At 39.9% G+C, this 19,298-nt stretch overlaps 1 protein-coding gene across 1 annotated transcript in view; it reads left to right on the top strand.

The window, feature by feature from the left end:
• Window positions 1–19,298, top strand: part of DGKI (diacylglycerol kinase iota) — a 344,361-nt gene that overhangs the window by 275,601 nt on the left and 49,462 nt on the right. Inside the window, exon 27 of the mRNA XM_040259956.1 lies at window positions 758–783. Within this exon, the coding sequence (XP_040115890.1) occupies window positions 758–783 (26 nt within the window). The remainder of the gene's footprint in view (window positions 1–757; window positions 784–19,298) is intronic.

Raw genomic sequence — 19,298 nt, 5'->3', positions numbered from 1 at the left:
AGCAAAAACCAGTAATGCTTAGGGAACATCATTGCTTTTTACTTTGGTTTCATTTTTTATTGTCCAAGTAGATTTCCTTTTACCAATAGACACTGCATCTAGGGCTTATTTACATCCCTGGCATTTTCTCTGGAGAGCTGGCCCTGGGCACTAGGGGCATCGCAGGGATTTTGTCCATCGTCACATTTCTGTGAGTTCTTTTTGTGTGTGTGATAAATCCAGACAGTTTAATTAAGTTTGTTTCAGTCTTGCATCACCATGCTGACAGACTGTTTTTAAATCTTATTTATTTGTGTATGTGTGGCTGCTCCGGGTCTTCCCTGATGCGCGAGGACTTTCTCTGGTTGCAGTTCATGGGCTTCTGGTTGTGGCGGCTTCCTTTGTTCCAGAACACAGGCTTTAGGCATGCAGGCTGCAGTAGTTGCGGTGTGCAGGCTCAGTTGCTCTGTGGCATGTGGGATCAAACTCATGTCTACTGCGTTACCAGGTGGATTCTTAACCACGAAACCACCAGGGAAGTGCCACTAATAGGCTCTTTTAGTAACATCTACCACTTAACTAATCCAGGTAAGCTTTGGGAGTTACTCGCTGGAATATACCATACAACCAACACATTAATTATACCATCTACTGTATTGAATTTCTGTTTAACTGAGTTTTCATGGTGTAATTTCGACAAGATTATTCTTGATCATTGTACTTAGAATTATCAGTATCACTTGCAAAAGATTTATCATGGCTTATTGTCTCATTTTAGGTCACCAGTCTCTTCAGAAGATCACGGTAAGAATCTGTCTTACTTATGCTAATTCAAAGGTGAAAGTTGAGCCGTGGGCCTTGCATTTCATTGTCAGCAGAATCATTTAAGAAAATGTCTTTAAGATGTTTGTCTTGTGTGTTTTTTTAAGTGCCAATTATGAAGTGCTTTTAAAAGCTTAATTCACCCTAGCTAAATTTGGTATCTTGTACTATCTTCAGATCTGTTACAACTTTTTTTTTTGACAAATATTGCAAAGTTTAATGTATTCTGATTTCTGTCCCATCTCTGGATACCGTTAACCCTTGAACCATGTGGGGATTAGGAGCGCCAATCCTCCACACAGTCGGAAATTTGTGTGTGACTTAGAGTTGACCCTTTGTATCTGTGATCTCTCCATTTTCTTGAATTCAACCAGCTGTGATTCCTGTAGTGCTGTAGTTTTTACTATTGAAAATAATTCCTCACACAAGTGGACCTGGGCAGGTCAAACTCATGTTGTTCAAGGGTCAACTGGACTTTTTGTGACTTTGGGCTAGTTGTGTGACTTCTCTGAGTCACAGATTTCACCTTTAAAATGGGGGTTGTAGTATATATTTCCTAAAGTCCCTCCCAAATGGGACATTGAGATGTGTGGAGGGTGTTATGAGTCTGATATGAGGCTGAGTGGTAGTTGTTTGAGTTGTTACACAGTTAAGATGAGTTATTTACATTTTAAGAGACAACTGTCTTATTCAAAGGAGAATATGTATAGTTTTGTCTCAGCTAGCTTTGAAGTTGTGTGTGTATTCAATCAGTCAGTCAAAACTGTTTACTAAGTGTTTACAGTGGGTCAGTTATATGATCATGTTATACAGGTATGCTCTATGGGGCTATATGCGGGGACAAGATGATACGTGACACACAGCTTTCTCCCTCAAGGATTTCTTTGGGGGATGGAGTTGGTGGAATGCCACATGCCTACTGCTATACAAAACAAAATGCAATTCATCTTATAAAAGAGGGATAAACCAGGACTGTAACAGTATTGTGGATGGTCTACTTCATGCTCTTCCTAATTCAGCTAAGGCACCATTGTTTATTTAGGCAATCAAGTAAAAAAATAAAAGACATGTATTAAGTTTTCCTCTTCACCCTCTATTTCCTACCTGGTCACTAAATTCTGCCAACCCTATTTTTTATACTACTTTTTTCTCTGTTTTCTTTTTCATTCCCATTCCTTTTGTTTAGAGCCTCTCTATGTCTTACTTGGACCTTTAAAACTGTCTTCTAAGTGATAGCCATTCCTCTGGAATTCCTTCTTTTATTTCACTGTATAACTGCGTATCACCAAAACTGATTATGGCAAAAATCTACTCCCATTGCCTGTGGGATGAAATCTTTTCAATAGACCAATAGTTGTATTCTTCTTTCCAATACTGAACTTAAACCTGAACTAGAAAGTCCTAAAAGATGGAATCTGTCTTCCTCTCCTGCTCATTGTTTCTTTGGGCATCTTTTCCCTTCTCTCTGTGCTCTAGCCAAGAGGTACTATGTATAGTTTCTGAAACTCACCATATTTATCATGTTTCCCACTTTTATCCAGACTGTTCTGACCGAAGTCCCTCCTCCTTTTTGTCAAAGACAGTTTATATTTGTCAATCATCCATCCTCCAAGAGAGCTTTCTGCCCTGCTTAAAATTGTAATGCACGTTTTTCTTCATTCTAGAATTTGACTTAATTTGATGCTTGATTTACCTGTCTTCCCTGCTAGACTGTGAGTTCTTTGATGAAGATCCCAAAAAATAGCAAACATTCAAAAGATGTTTATTAATTGACTATACTGACGAGAGAGCAGGGAGTTTTTAAGCAGACCTGTTCTGCTGCCGTATCATAACGTCTTTCCCTGTCTTGGAATAAAGTTGTGTCGTGTTTTATGAAAAATCAAAGGGCAGTTATGTTCAGGCCTATCAAGTCAAGTATCGACCATCTAATGATGACCTACTGTTGTATGCTATTTTGTCCATCAGTGTTGGTTGACTGTGTTTTTTTAAATTGCATATTTAGGAGTCCTTGGATTTCAGGTTCATATGATAAACCAGAAATTTATGTTCGGTATTTATTTTGAACTAGGATTTACTGCAATGAACTTTGTTTGCATTTGCCTTCTTCTCTGTATAAGAACTTATTCCCTATTCCAGAATAAAAGGGAGTGAGACTTTAGAATTCCATTTCTATAGTCCATAGTCCACTGGACTATGAGCTATCAGTGAGCACTGCCCGTATCCTGAGGAGTCCTGAAAGGTGATGACTACCAGGAAGTCTTGATCAGTATTAACAGCACTTCAGAATCGATTATTTTGAAAATGGGTGTATGTGATCAGTTAAAGAAACATTATCCAAACTTGGGGTTTTTTCCATCCTCATGGCTTCAAAACATTTATTACATGTCATGCCTCTTAATTTGATTCTGCAACTTCCAAAAGTAATTCAAATATGTAGCATAAACTTACAATGATGATGTAACTAATCTCATCGGATTTTCATCTTCTGGCCCATGTATCCATGGAAAAATATTCTTTTCCTTTATCACCAAGATTTTCTACTAGTACTTAAAATGTGTTTTCTTATGTTTATACATTTTTACGTGTTCACGTTTGCATAAAACCTTAAGTATCATGTCATCAAGCTGTGTTTGGATATAATAATAACACTGCAGTGTACTTGGAAGAGAAGTAAGAACTAGTCATTTTGCTTTCTCAGAGTTATGGGTAGAAAAATCAAGGCACATTGGCAATCAGATCATGAAATCAGAAAGCTCAGTGCCTCTTACTTTTCTATTTTGTTTGCTTTCTGCCAGTGGTCTGGTCCCTCACTCTGACTGGTCCCTTTGGGCATCGCCAAAACGGACTTTGTTCTTGAGAAAATCTCATTTTCCAGAGTCCAATAGCCCTGACCTTCACAATCCCCTCAGATTATCACCCTTTTACAGAAAATGTGCTTGGTTAGCGTGGCTTTGTCATTTTCCTTCTAAGTTTCCGTTCCCTCGGCCATAAAGCGAGGCTGTTCGTATCTACCTTGCCTGCCTTCCTCATGGGACTGTTATGAGTTCAGTTGTGAAATTGTCTGTGAAATCACTTTCCCATTTGTGAAAAGCAGCCCTAACATAATGCTGTTGCTGTCCACAGTGGATGGGGAAATATGTGTTTACTATGATGTTTGCTCAGCGTTATGCCCTGCCTTGACAAGTTAAAAGATGTGCTGGGAATGAGAGGGCATGTGAGAAATGTTTCTTTCAATATTATCATTAAATATTAAATTTCATTGGAAACCTTTTATGTCTAAGTGAGGAGGAATAAAAAAATACACAATTTAGCTTGCAGTGATAAAGTAAAGGGACAGTGTCTGATTAGATGTGAGGTCAGTAGATATGAAGAATTGATGATTTAAGGCATAAATGAAGTGTAGAATGTTTCTAATTGCACCAGAATATCAGAGTTGTTAAGAATAAAGGCTGAAATCTATTGAGTGCTTCTTAGGCAGAAACACTCTGCTAAAGTGTTTCAGCCACGTCACTTCATTTCATCTGTAACAAGTCACAGGACACAGTAAGTGTGTTCTCAGTTTTTAGGGGAGGAAACTCAAGCGCACTTACATAATTTGCTGATGATCACACAGCTAGTTAGTGGTGGTGTTAATTTTCACACCTAGTCTAAACACTCAGCTCTTGTTCATTTGCTCACCATGTCCCCAGAGAACAAAAGAAATGAGTGTCACCATTCAGGTGAATTGATAGAATTGTAGAAAGAAAAACATTTCCCTCTAACAAGAGTTTATTTACTACTGTGTGAGTAATTTCTTTTTAATGACAAACCAAAACAGACCAAAAATAACAACTTTCTCCCTCCTGCTGGGAATGATTTGTCCCTGTAGAAAAAGTAAATACCAATGTCACATTCTCTCATAATTAGTTAACTGAGTGAAACTGAAGCTTCAGGGAAGCCTGCCATGCTGAGTCCCAGGGGGAACATTACATTTGAATGTTACAGCTGGAAGCCGAGTCCTACTCTTTGTCAGAAGATAAGCTTGGCGATGATGGATTGCCCTGTCCTCCGAGTTTCCACTGCATTTAGTGCCTATCACTTCATCATTTAAATTGCCCCTGGAGCCACCTCCCGTGCCCAGGCTGCCTCTGCTGCTCTGAGCTCTCAGATTTTGCCCTGTCGTCTTAACCTCTTGCCTTTCAGGCTACTCAGATCACCTCTGTGCGGCTGCTATCTACACCCAGGCAGCAACCGAGGGTCAGCTTCAACCAGTGTCTATTCACTTACAAAGTTAAGGACATCCATGGACTCTCTTGAGCAGCAGTGCCAAGCAATCTTGATTCCCTTGGCATGTCTGAAGCACGTGTCCCTCTCCTATCCTTCCCACTAGACCTGTTGTTGGTAAAAATGGTCCTCACACTACATGGTACTTCTGCTGTTGCAACAGTAACACGGTGAACAAGAATGGGAGGAGGGGTTATCTGGAAATAAAAATTGTAACATCCACAGTCACTGGTGTAAGTGCCCAAGGATGAGCCGCTGACATGCTTGAGGCAGTTTTACTTTGCAGTGGGTCGTGCAGGGAAACAGTGCAGAGTGACCCAGAGCTCAGTACATCAGGGGCTGTCTCTGGCTCAAATACCATATGTTTATTTCTCTCTCTAGTGTAAATATATCCATGTACATAGATTTTGCTGAAATAGAAATACTCATAAAATATATAAAATTTATTGGCTTGGTTTAAATTATAGCCAAGGGGCTCAGTACTCAGCCCCCAGCCTAAACAGTAAAATATTCGTAGCAATCTGGAAGCTTTGTGTTTGCCTTTATTATACATTATCTTCCCTCTCCTATGGGATAACTACTGTTCTGCTTTTTTGTTAAGAACTTCCTTGTTATCTATCATTTTATTCCACATATGAATATATATGTATATGTATATGTATTCCACATATATGTTTGTGTATATATATAGTTCTGCTTATTTTGAACTTTTATAAGTTGCGTCCTTTTGCAAACTCTTCTATGGTTTGTATCTTTTGTTTGACGATAGTGTTTCTCTGATTCATCCTGTTGATGAGCAGCTTTCAGTTGATGTGTAGCTCTACTGTATGAATATAGAACAGTTTACATGTCCAAATTTTGATTAATGTTTAGGTGGACTGTAGGGTGTTTTTGTTTGGTTTCATTCTTTTTGTAAACAATATTGTTATGAACATTCTTTTTTATAACTCCTCCTGGTGCCCATTTGCAAGAATGTCTCTGTGGTTTAAACACAGGGATGGCATAGGGTTGTTGTCACTCGGTCACTACGTCATGTCTGACTCTTTGTGATCACATGGACTGCAGCACACTAGGTTCCTCTGTCTTCCATTCTTTCTCACATTTCATTAAAATTCATGCCCATTGAGTTGGTGATACTATGTAACCATCTCATCCTCTGCAACCCCCATTCTTCTTTTGCTTTCAGTCTTTCCCAGCATCAGGGTCTTTTCTAATAAGTCGGCTCTTCGCATCAGGTGGCCAAAGGGTTGGAGCTTCAGCTTCAGCATCAGTCCTTCCAATAAACATTCAGGATTGATTTCCTTTAGGATTGACTGGTTTGATCGCCTTGCTATCCAAGGGACTCTCAAGAGTCTTCTCCAGCACCACAGTTCAAAAGCATCAATCCTTCGACGCTTAGCCTTCTTTATTTTCCACCTCTCACATCCATACATGACTTCTGGAAAAACCATAGCTTTGACTAGATGGACCTTTGTCAGCACAGTGATGTCTCAGCTTTCTAATATGCTGTCTAGTTTAGTTATAACTTTCCTTTCAAGGAACAAGCATCTTGTAATTTCATGGCTGCAGTCACCATCTCAGTGATTTTGGAGCCCAAGAAAATAAAATCTGTCACTGCTTCTGCTTTTTCTCCTTCTGTTTGCCATGAAGTGATGAGACTGGATGCCATGATCTTAGTCTTTTGAATGTTGAGTTTCCAGCCAGTTTTTTCATATGTTTTTAGAGTTCTAACTTTGATGGAAATCTTGATTATCTAGGAGTTACCTTAAATTTGTTCTTCATCCAGGGTGTCTTGATACACATAGACTTTTGTTTCTTCATATAAATTTTAGAATCAAGTTACCAAGTTTTTTGTTGCAATTCTCATGGCAATTGCATGAATCTATACGTCCGTATTAACACGATTGATATTTTTATGATAATGAGTCTTTCCATCTCAAACCATCTCTGCATTTAATTTTTTAAGACTAATTAACCTTTTAAAGTGCCTGTCAACAGAGTTTTATAATTTGTTTCATGAAAGTTTTGACCATATTTTGTTAAATATATTCCTAAGTACTTAACATTTTTAGTGATATTTTATATTTTTAAAATTGTATTTTCAAGTGATTATTGTTGGCATACTAAAAGGCAATTGCCTTAGAATCTTGTTTCAAAATCTCAAGATTCCTGCTAATATTTATACTCATAGGGATCTTTTGTAAGGAAAAAATTCTATAGGCAATATTATCTACAAGTACTAAGAATTTTGTTTTATCCTTTCCAACCATTATGCTCTGTATGTGTTTTTCTCATTCCTGCTATGTTGATTAGAACCCTTGGTACAGTATCGAATAGATGTAGAGGCAGTCAGCATCATTGCCTTTTCCTGATTGACAAGTCAGTGCCATCCACAAGTCACCACTGCTTGTGAAGGTCACTGAGGGGGTCGTGGTGCTGCCGGTATGGTTGCTTTGTGGATAGACTTTTAAGGATTTCACCCTTCATTCAAATTTGTTAAATTCAACAAATACTGAATTTTATTGATTTTTTTCATCTTTTGAGATGATAATGTGCTTTTTCTCATTTAGTCTTTTACTGTGGTACACTTCATCAATTGATTTTATAATAGAAAACCTATTATGTACATGAGATGAACTCGAATTGGTTATTACATATATCTCCTTTGTATATTGCTGGGTTCAGCTTACTAATATTCTACTTAGAATTTTTACATCCATGTTCATCAGTGTGATTGGTCTTTGATTTTTCTTTTTTATTGTATGGTATTCCAAGCTTCATAAAATGATTTGGAAACTGTCCCCTCATTTCCTAATATCTGGAAGACTGTGCAACACTGGAGCCATCTATTTCTGTTATATCTTGAAACATCCTCTTAGCAAAATTGTCTGCGGCTGGCATTCCCTTTGTGGGAATAAATTTCAATGACAGATTTCTATTTTTTAATGTTTACACAAATAGATTTTCTGTTTTGTATTAAATCAATATTGATAACTATGTTTAAGGGGTTCATCCATTTTATTAAAGTTATTTCTCATTTTGGCATAAATTTTTAAATACTGTCTTATTACCTGTGACATTTCTATGAGATCTGAGGCTACAGCTGCCTTTTCATTTTTAATATTGTTTGGGCCTGCTTCTCGTGTGTATCTCCCCTACCTCTGTCTCTCTCACACCAGAGGCTTAGAGATCTGTTTACGTTACTGGCTTTTTAAGAAACTAGTTTTTACCTTCATTGGTCCTCTGTATCATATATTTGTCTTCTGTTTCATTAGTGTCTTATGTTTATAACTTCTTCTCCTCTAATCATTCGTCTTATTTTTATTCTTTTTCTACTTTTTCACCCCCTGACACAGACATTTAAGTACAAACGTTACCTGAATGCCTTCTCTTACTTGTGTGGCTCCTTCTGGAGTTCCATTTAGATGCATGTTAGACATTTTTATGCTATCCTATATGTGTCTTACCCTCCTTTCCCTATTTTGTTATCTCTTTGCTTCTCTAGAATGCATCCCAAATAAGTTTTTACGAGTTATCTTCGTGTTCATTTTTACTAATTTGTATTCATGTTCACTTCAGACTATTCTAGGTGAGATGCTCATTTCCTTGGCCCTTTATGCATAAGAGTTCGTTAACACCTTCTGCGAGCTTTTCCAGTTGCCAGAGAAAACTAGACTCGATTAATATAAATTAAATTCTCCATTCCTGCGTTTGTGTGTACGGATGCTTGTTTGGTTCTTGTTTAGAATGCATAGGAAACACAGAGATATTAATTCAAAGAGCGTCTTATTCAGATGATGTCAGTAGATTGGTATAAAGGTCTTCTTTGTTTTTGTGTTTCAGTTCAGTTCAGTTCAGTCGCTCAGTCGTGTCCGACTCTTTGCGACCCCATGAATCACAGCATGCCAGGCCTCCCTGTCCATCACCAACTCCCGGAGTTCACTCAAACTTGCATCCATCGAGTGGGTGATGCCATCCAGCCACCTCATTTTCTGTCGTCCCCTTCTCCTCCTGCCCCCAATCCCTCCCAGCATCAGAGTCTTTTCCAATGAGTCAACTCTTCGCATGAGGTGGCTAAAGTACTGAAGTTTCAGCTTTAGCATCCTTCCTTCCAAACAACACCCAGGACTGATCTCCTTTAGAATGGACTGGTTGGATCTCCTTGCAGTCCAAGGGACTCTCAGGAGTCTTCTCCAACACCACAGTTCAAAAGCATCAATTCTTCAGCACTCAGCCTTCTTCACAGTCCAACTCTCACATCCATATACGACCACTGGAAAAACCATAGCCTTGACTAGACGGACTTTTGTTGGCAAAGTAATGTCTCTGCTTTTGAATATGCTATCTAGGTTGGTCACAACTTTTCTTCCAAGGAGTAAGCATCTTTTAATTTCATGGCTGCAGTCACCATCTGCAGTGATTTTGGAGCCCAGAAAAATAAAGTCTGACACTGTTTCTACTGTTTCCCCATCTATTTGCCGTGGAGTGATGGGACCAGATGCCGTGATCTTAGTTTTCTGAATGTTGAGCTTTAAGCCAACTTTTTCACTCTCCTCTTTCACTTTCATCAAGAGGCTTTTCAGTTCTTCTTCCCTTTCTATAAGGGTGGTGTGTCATCTGCATATCTGAGGTTATTGATATTTCTCCTGGCAATCTTGATTCCAGCTTGTGCTTCCTCCAGCCCAGCGTTTCTCATGATGTACTCTGCATATAAGTTAAATAAGCAGGGTGACAATATACAGCCTTGACGTACTCCTTTTCCTATTTTGAAACCAGTCTGTTGTTCCATGTCCAGTTCTAACTGTTGCTTCCTGACCTGCATATAGGTTTCTCAAGAGGCAGGTCAGGTAGTCTGGTATTCCCATCTCTCTCAGAATTTTCCACAGTTTATTGTGATCCACACAGTCAAAGGTTTTGGCATAGTCAATAAAGCAGAAATAGATGTTTTTCTGGAACTCTCTTGCTTTTTCCATGATCCAGTGGATGTTGGCAATTTGATCTCTGGTTCCTGTGCCTTTTCTAAAAGCAGCTTGAACCTCTGAAAGTTCACGGTTCACATATTGCTGAAGCCTGGCTTGGAGAATTTTGAGCATTACTTTACTAGCGTGTGAGATGAGTACAATTGTGTGGTACTTTGAGCATTTTTTGGCATTGCCTTTCTTTGGGATTGGAATGAAAACTGACCTTTTCCAGTCCTGTGGCCACTGCTAAATTTTTTAAATTTGCTGGCGTATTGAGTGCAGCACTTTCACAGCATCATCCTTCAGGATTTGAAATAGCCCAACTGGAATTCTATCACCTCCACTAGCTTTGTTCATAGTGTTTAGTTCCATACAATACCAAGTTTCTTGCTAAGTCCTTTGTAGTCTTTATTTTTTATTCATTTGCACAGCTTTTTTTCTTTGGGGACACAGTTTTATTTGGGGGTCTACATGGGCAGGTTCCAGGTTGGAAAAGCTTCTGACTATTTCTGCGGCTATGCTTACCTTGGCCCACTGTACTATTCCGTGAACACTTGGCTGTTGTGAGGCTTCCTGCTTTCAGGTCCATGCCCCATTGCTTTCCTGCACAGATGTTGATAGAATGCAGGTCACTTGACTTGTCAGTGTCTTCTCTCCAGCCACTCATAATTTTGAGGTTTGCAAGGATATCTAGTTTGTCTTAAATTTCACCATGTGTTTCTGGTTCTTCTAGTTTCTCTGTCTCTGTATATGTGGTGATTTGGGGATATTCAAAAAGTCTGCTGCAAGTATTACAAGCATCTTTGCACATTTCCTGATTTTTTTTTAATCCAGCATTTTAGCTTAAAATGTTAAGAAAATATCTCATTCCTCCTGTTATCTGAAAGAGAAACCTGTGTTCACTTTTATTCAAATAATAGTTCCATGCCTTAAGAGTTATATTTTAAAATATATGTTATCTTCTGAAATTAAAAAGAATAATTGATTTTTGAGAAACTAAGGTTAGAGAGATTAATGGTTTTGGTCCTTATGTTTTAGCAAAAATAATTTCAACTACTTCTTTGAAATTATTTGGCATAATATGTGTGGTTAAAGCTAGAAAATTAAGGTTAGTACTTATTAAAAATTAGTAAGTTCTAGGCAGTGGCTTATGGCAGGGCTCCCCAACCTCTGGGGTATAATGCCTGATGATCTGAGGTGGAACTGATGAAGTAATAATAGAATTAAAGTACAGAATAATGTAGTGCACTTGAATCATCCCAAAACCACCCCCTTCCCATCTATGGAGAAATTGTCTTCTGAAACCAGTCTCTGGTGCCAAACTGGTTGGGGACCACTGGCTTAAGAGACTTTCTGTTGAGGTTTAGAGAATTAAATAACTATAAGATCACACCAAACTATTATATACTGAACAAACTGCCCTAAATGTTTTATGTATGTTTAATTTTCAGTACAATCATAGTACTACTATTATTCCCATTTTACTGATGAGGAAAGTAAGGCATGAACCTATTAGATGACTTGTCCAAGGTCACATGTGTCGGTGGTAAGGCTTAGAACTAGGATTTGAACTTAGAGACTCTACATCCAGATCCCACATTTAGCCCATCTATACAATCTCTCAATAGCATGGCTAAGTGTTGAGCTAGTATAATAGGAAATCTTGATTCTTTTGGCTGAAAAGAGACCTCAAAATTATTGGGTTGGAGCTGATCATTAACAAATTGGTTTTATTTTTTTCTTCCCATAGCAGTGAGCAGTTCCCTTAACAGAGAAGAACAATTTAAAGCTATATTCTTGTCCACTTATTTCACCTCCACACTTCCACAATCGAAGAAACAGGTATCTAATTTCCTGTCAGTAGCACTCACTCTTTAAAGAGGTAGAATTCTTGAAAAGTAGCTATTTCCTTAAGGAAATATCACATATAAAGACAGTTATTGGGTTGGCCAAAAAGTTCATTCAGGTTTTTTTTTTTATAACATCTTACCAAAAAACCCGAACAAACTTTTTGAACAACCCAGTATTTTATGACCAGAACAGAGAGTGGATTAAGAAAGTTAGATATTTTTCCCTTTTATATTCTACAAGCTATTTATTAGTAAAATGTAGTGAGTAAACATAGCCAATGATACAGATGGAAACATCTGCTGATCTTTAACTGCCTTGCTGGGAAGAACTTTTATCATTCGTCATTGTAGTATACCACTTTGCAATGACCTTGGGCTAGCAAGTGCAAAGTGGTCACAGTGTTTTGTTTTTGCTCTGTGTGTATGAGTGTGGGTGTGTGTGGGTGTGTGTGTATTTGCCCCAATTCACTTTGTGACATGGAAGCCTCTGTTGGCTTTTTATTTACATTCAAACTTTTTAGCGCTCACTGTTGAGGTTCTTCCTCATCCTGGTTTTACTTCTGTTGCCTTAATGAATTCCTTCTACTCGCTGCTTGTGGCCCATCTCCAGATCCCATCTCCCTCGTACTCACACATCTGTGGCAGCTTCTATGCCCTCCTACCATCTCTCTGGCAGACCACCTTCCTTGTCCTTCATTCCAGCCCCTCCTCTGTGCTTATTAATTCGGTGTTTTGGAACCACCTCCGTCAATTCTGAGGACAAACAATGATGAATTTTTCTGACAGCTCAAATGCCCATGATTTCTCCTTCCCTATTCACTGTTCTTTTTTTTTTTTTTTTTTTTTTGAGCGGATTCCAGTTTTTCTCCCCACAGGCAGTGCTGCCCTTCCTATTTAACTCTACACTCAATGAATAGAGACGTTGCCCCATTCTGTGCTGTGCCCTGGCACAGAGTTGATTCTCTCTATACAAGTCTCACTGTTACATTTGCTGCAGTATGTGATGTTGGCAAACAGACCCTTCAGTACACATCTTTAAGTTCTATTGTAGCCTCATTAACATTGTTCCCTCTTATAGAAGATAGGTTAGTGCTGGTCCTTTTCCAAAGAAATTCATTACTACTGTGCTGAAAAGATGGCCTTTAATGGTGGTCTCACTGGGTGCTCCCCAGAGGCTCTGAGAAAGAAAAGGATCAGAAATGGCAGCATGCTTTTCCTTGGCTTGTCTTCCTTCACATTTCCTAAGAAAACAGACAATCACTGATGATTAAAAGCAGAAACAAAACAGAACCAGCAAGCAAAACAAAACAAACCCTTACCCTGGGCTTTCTGAAATCAGGTTATATTACTTTACTTCTTCCCTGACCCTACTGTTCTCTCTCATTCCCCCTTATTAAATCTGACTATTGACTGTAACTCTATAATCCTTTGAGCCTTCTGGATTCTTTGGAAGACTTTGCTGGTGATCATTATCTAATTACCTCTTGAAGACTAATTATAGATGTCTGTGTGTGTTGAATGGGGAGCATTCTTTACTAAGATTTATGTACAGCTTCACTTTAGATTGCCTTTGGCCTCAGAGAATATTTAAGTTAAAGGATTTAAAAACATTGCAAAATGAGAAAGCAACAGAAAAAAAGGAGAGAGCTAGAAAGGGAGGAAGGCTAACCTCCTGGTTTGCTTTTAAGTGGATGGGTGGGAAGAGGTCATCAAACACGGCTGTGTCATGGATCTTCTGGCAACGAGAAGCTTTCACAGGTCTCATTCCTACAGATACATCCCCTGTTCTACAGGTAAGTGTTTAAAAAGAAAGTGAGAAATGCCTGGCTGGGTCCATATGTAGTCATCTATGAGAGCAGAGATGAAGAAGTGAATTGTGCTTGCTTTTTGAACTAAAGTTCAAACTGTTTGTTTAAGCTTTTTACTCTAGACAATGATTTTATCTGGTTTATAGTGGTACCTATGTAACCGAGGGGGTAGCAGGTACATTGGCAGCTATGATAGTGTTAATAATAGTACAGTCTTTATATAAGGATCATGGTTATTGTGACACTATTTATCTGTGTTCTACTTGACTAGAAACCCTAAAAGCAGTGAAAACTTTTCACCCAACCTGCTCTGTGCACACGTGTGTGCATGCTCAGTCATATCCCCCTCTTTTCCAACCCCATGGAGTCAGAAAGGCCCTTCTGTCCTTGGGATTCTCCAGGCAAGAACACTGGAGTGGGTTGCCATTTACTTCTCCAGGGGATCTTCCTGACCCAGCGATTGAACCTGGGTCTCCTGCATTGCAGGCAGATTCTTTACTGCTGAGCCCCTGGAGAGCCCCCAATTTACTCTAGCTAAAACTTATTTTCTATTTTGATGGCTTTTTCTTGCAAAGAATTGAGTTAGTGCTGTTGGTGACTGGTATCTTTAAATCATGATCTTAGACTAAGCCTCTCGTCACAAGTACCAGCTGCAAAATATTAGAATGCATTGCCCTTTCTTTCATGTGGCTCCTGGAAGTTAGTTCTGGATGTGTTACTTCAACCTGTATGTTCCAGAATCTAGAAGTAATTTTCCAGGATGTATTTCTGTCTGCCCACGATGCCCATCATAGCTTCTTGGGCCGGTGCTCTCCTGCACAGAGCTAGGAAAATCATCATCAGTCCAGCTCTTCTGTAGCAAAATAATGAAGTCAACTGAATGCTTCCTCTCTTTGCCAGCCTTCTATATCAGCCTCTTTTCCTGGGTCCATTTTGGATGCTCTGAATTTTAGGGGATGACTTTCTTAGCTTCATGCATCATCCCTTCTTCCATCCATCACAACTCCGCACAATACCTGTGAGAGGTTAATCACCTCTGCATTTCCTTTCACCAGCTCTGCAGCTCTATTTTCTGCCCTTTCACTCATCAGAGCCAGAAAAGTATGGGGCATGGAGACAAAAAAACCTGCATCCCCCGTGGCTGACCAGGGGAATGGTGGGAAGAGAGGACCTGGGTTCATCACCATAGTGCCATCTGACAGTCTGTACAGCCAAATAAGGGGGGAAAAAAGGCTTCCTTGTCAGTCTGGCTCTATTACATGCTAGCTGTGTGCCCTTGAGCAGATGTCAGCCTCAGCCAGCCTCACTTTCTTCATCTTTCAGATGAGGTTGATAGCCATAATACTACATATTACTGTCAACTTCCCATGAGGATCAAATCAGATAATGTAGGGAAAGCATTTAGCTCTATGCCTAGTACATAGTGTGCTTGCAAGTATTAACAAAAGAAAGGGACACAAAAAGAGAGTAAAAATGCAGCAGAGAACAAGAGAAACTATGAATGTCAAATAACCAAAATGAGTAAACCTGCTGGATCCTATTAGCATGGGCTTATGACTTTATTTAAGCCTGTTTTATAAATTTACTGGAACTAAACAACTCCTTTAGGAAGCCCAACAGACAGAGAAAGACTATCTTTCTGGGCAGTGGTCAGACAAGCATGGATGGTGGTATCAGGCAAAGACCAAGAGCCTTGGTCTTAGCGTGAGGTCTAGGCACCACCCTTCACAGGTTGAGTACCCTGGGCAGAGCAATGCTTTCACGCCTTGGTCTCTTCATTGAGCTGGCCAAGCTGTCTGATGCTGACACTGGAGACCCCTTCTGTTCTATAGATTCAGACCGCTGAGCCAGGAAAGGATATTGGACAATGAAGCACATGAGGCAAAGCTAATAATGTCATCTTCCATTTTGGAAAAGTATTTTGGAGACTCGTATGCCCTGTTAGTGTGTGGATTCCTGCAACTGAGTGCCAGCCTGTTACTTCTGCCTGGGCGACAAACAGCTCTGCTATTTCCATACCTCACCATGCACCCATCTTCCAAAAAGACAGGAACTTTCAAAGGGCATAAAGGCTGCAGGCAGCTTTCACACTGTAGCTTTTTTTTTTATGAAGGTAGCAACATACATTACTATTTAATTATGCAGCTTCCAGCTTCTCTCCTGACAAAGCAAAGCCTCATTGCTTATTGAAAAGGGGGCTTGTAATCAGCCAGAATCCACTCAGTTGTGCTTAGACTGGTGGCATTCCTGTCCCCTCTCTCCACTCCAGGAAGTGAAGGCAGTTTTTTCAGCCGCGGAAAAATCAGAGTGCTGTTTTATAAGGTAGCACAAATAGCATTTCAGCCATACTGTGTCAGCAGCAGTTTGCTCTGTTTGTCTGACCAGGTGTCTCTTTGGTCCTTGAATCTTCCTCAACTAACCCTGAGGGCTTCTCGTTCTCAGAAAACATGACCCATTCATAGACATTCTTCTTCTGGTATTGATTTCCCAGTGACCTTTCCTTTTTTTCCTCTTGTCTATATTTAAGCTTTTTTTATCTTCAAGGAAAAGAATGATGGTCATGGCCAAGGTTATATTTGGAAAATGGAATTGCTGAGTGATTTTCATTGACATTTAAAAAAAAAAATTCGTTGACCTCACATTGCTCTCTGCATATTGGAAGCGCCCTCTATTTATGACTCATTTCTCCCTGCCCCCATTTTAGCTCTCTCTCTTTTTTGTTCTTGGCCTTGCTCCAGGGCATGTGGGTTCTTAGTTCCCAACTAGGGATCGAACCCACGCCCCTTGCACTGGAAGTGCAGCATCTTAACCACTGGACCGCCAGTGAGGTCCCTCAGCTTTCCTTCTTTATCAAGTGAAACTGCTTTTCGCTTTGCCCTCCATACCTCTATGCCGGAGTGTCTTCTCTATATAAAACTTTCCTCCCATCATTTTTTGCCATGCAAATCTTCCCTTTTGAGACAATTTCTAACAAACTCCCTACAAAATTGTTCCATACATCATGCTACTTTAGCAAGCAGGGCTCCCCTGTGTCTGTGTCAAAGTACATGTCACTTTGTAGTTACTCTTACCTTTCTGTCTTTCAGTTCAGTCGCTCAGTTGTGTCCACTCTTTGCGACCCCATGAATTGGAGCACGCCAGGCCTCCCTGTCCATCACCAACACCCGGAGTTCACTCAGACTCACATCCACCAAGTCAGTGATGCCATCCAGCCATCTCATCTTCAGTCGTCCCCTTCTCCTCCTGCCCCCAATCCCTCCCAGCATCAAAGTCTTCTCCAATGAGTCACCTCTTCGCATGAGGTGGCCAAAGTACTGGAGCTTCAGCTTTAGCATCATTCCTTCCAAAGAAATCCCAGGGTTGATCTCCTTCAGAATGGGCTGGTTGGAACTCCTTGCAGTCCAAGGGACTCTTAAGCGTCTTCTCCAACACCACAGTTCAAAAGCATCAATTCTTCAGTGCTCAGCCTTCTTCACAGTCCAACTCTCACATCCATACATGACCACTGGAAAAACCATAGCCTTGACTAGATGGACCTTAGTCGGCAGAGTAATGTCTCTGCTTTTGAATATGCTATCTAGGTTGGTCATAACTTTTCTTCCAAGGAGTAAGCGTCTTTTAATTTCATGGCTGCAGTCACCATCTGCAGTGATTTTGGAGCCCCAAAAAATAAAGTCTGACACTGTTTCCACTGTTTCTTTATCTATTTCCCATGGAGTGATAGGACCAGATGCTATGATCTTCATTTTCTGAATGTTGAGCTTTAAGCCAACTTTTTCACTCTCCACTTTCACTTTCATCAAGAGGCTTTCTAGTTCTTCTTCACTTTCTGCCCTAAGGGTGGTATCATCTGCAGATCTGAGGTTATTGATATTTCTCCTGGCAATCTTGATTCCATCTCGTGCTTCTTCCAGCCCAGTGTTTCTCATGATGTACTCTGCATATAAGTTAAATAAGCAGGGTGACAATATACAGCCTTGACATACTCCTTTTCCGATTTGGAACCAGTCTGTTGTTCCATGTCCAGTTCTAACTGTTGCTTCCTGGCCTGCATACAGATTTCTCAAGAGGCAGGTCAGGTGGTCTGGTATTCCCATCTCTTTAAGAATTTTCCACAGTTTATTGGGATCCACACAGTCAAAGGCTTTGGCATAGTCAATCAAGCACAAATAGATGTTTTTCTGGAACTCTCTTGCTTTTTCCATGATCCAGTGGATGTTGGCAATTTGATCTCTGGTTCCTCTGCCTTTTCTAAAACCAGCTTGAACATCTGGAAGTTCATGGTTCACGTATTGCTGAAGCCTGGCTTGGAGAATTTTGAGCATTACTTTACTAGCGTGTGAGATGAGTGCAATTGTGCGGTAGTTTGAGCATTCTTTGGCACTGCCTTTCTTTGGGATTGGAATGACAACTGACTTTTTCCAGTCCTGTGGCCACTGCTGAGTTTTCCAAATTTGCTGACATATTGAGTGCAGCACTTTCACAGCATCATCTTTCAGGATTTGAAATAGCTCAACTGGAATTCCATCACCTCGACTAGCTTTGTTCATAGTGATGCTTTCTAAGGCCCACTTGACTTCACATTCCAGGATATCTGGCTCTAGATGAGTGATCACACCATCGTGATTATCTGGGTCATGAAGATCCTTTTTGTACAGTTCTTCTGTGTATTCTTGCCATCTCTTCTTAGTATCTTCTGCTTCTGTTAGGTCCATACCATTTCTGTCCTTTATCGAGCCCATCTTTGCATGAAATGTTCCCTTGGTATCTCTAATTTTCTTGAAGAGATCTCTAGTCTTTCCCATTCTGTTGTTTTCCTCTATTTCTTTGCATTGATTGCTGAAGAAGGCTTTCTTATCTCTTCTTGCTATTCTTTGGAACTCTGCATTCAGATGCTTATATCTTTCCTTTTCTCCTTCTCCTTGGCTTTTCACTTCTCTTCTTTTCACAGCTATTTGTAAGGCTTCCCCAGACAGCCATTTTGCATTTTTGCATTTCTTTTCCATGGGGATGGTCTTGATCCCTGTCTCCTATACAATGTCATGAACCTCATTCCATAGTTCATCAGGCACTCTATCTATTAGATCTAGGCCCTTAAATCTATTTCTCACTTCCACTGTATAATCATAAGGGATTTGATTTAGGTCATACCTGAATGGTCTAGTGGTTTTCCCTGTTTTCTTCAATTTAAGTCTGAATTTGGTAATAAGGAGTTCATGATCTGAGCCACAGTCAGCTCCTGGTCTTGTTTTTGTTGACTGTATAGAGCTTCTCCATCTTTGGCTGCAAAGAATATAATCAATCTGATTTTGGTGTGGGCCATCTGGTGATGTCCATGTGTAAAGTCTTCCCTTGTGTTGTTGGAAGAGGGTGTTTACTATAACCAATTCATTTTCTTGTCAAAACTCTATTAGTCTTTGCCCTGCTTCATTCCGTATTCCAAGGCCAAATTTGCCTGTTACTCCAGGTGTTTCCTGACTTACTACTTTTGCATTCCAGTCCCCTATAATGAAAAGGACATCTTTTTTGGGTGTTAGTTCTAAAAGATCTTGTAGGTCTTCATAGAACTGTTCAACTTCAGCATCTTCAGCGTTACTAGTTGGGGCATAGACTTG

This window comes from Oryx dammah, unplaced genomic scaffold (genome assembly GCF_014754425.2).
Source record: "Oryx dammah isolate SB20612 unplaced genomic scaffold, SCBI_Odam_1.1 HiC_scaffold_18, whole genome shotgun sequence".
NCBI lineage: Eukaryota > Metazoa > Chordata > Mammalia > Artiodactyla > Bovidae > Oryx > Oryx dammah.
The sequence above is the reverse complement of the archived record's forward strand: the minus strand, read 5'-3'. Positions and strand labels throughout refer to the sequence as shown.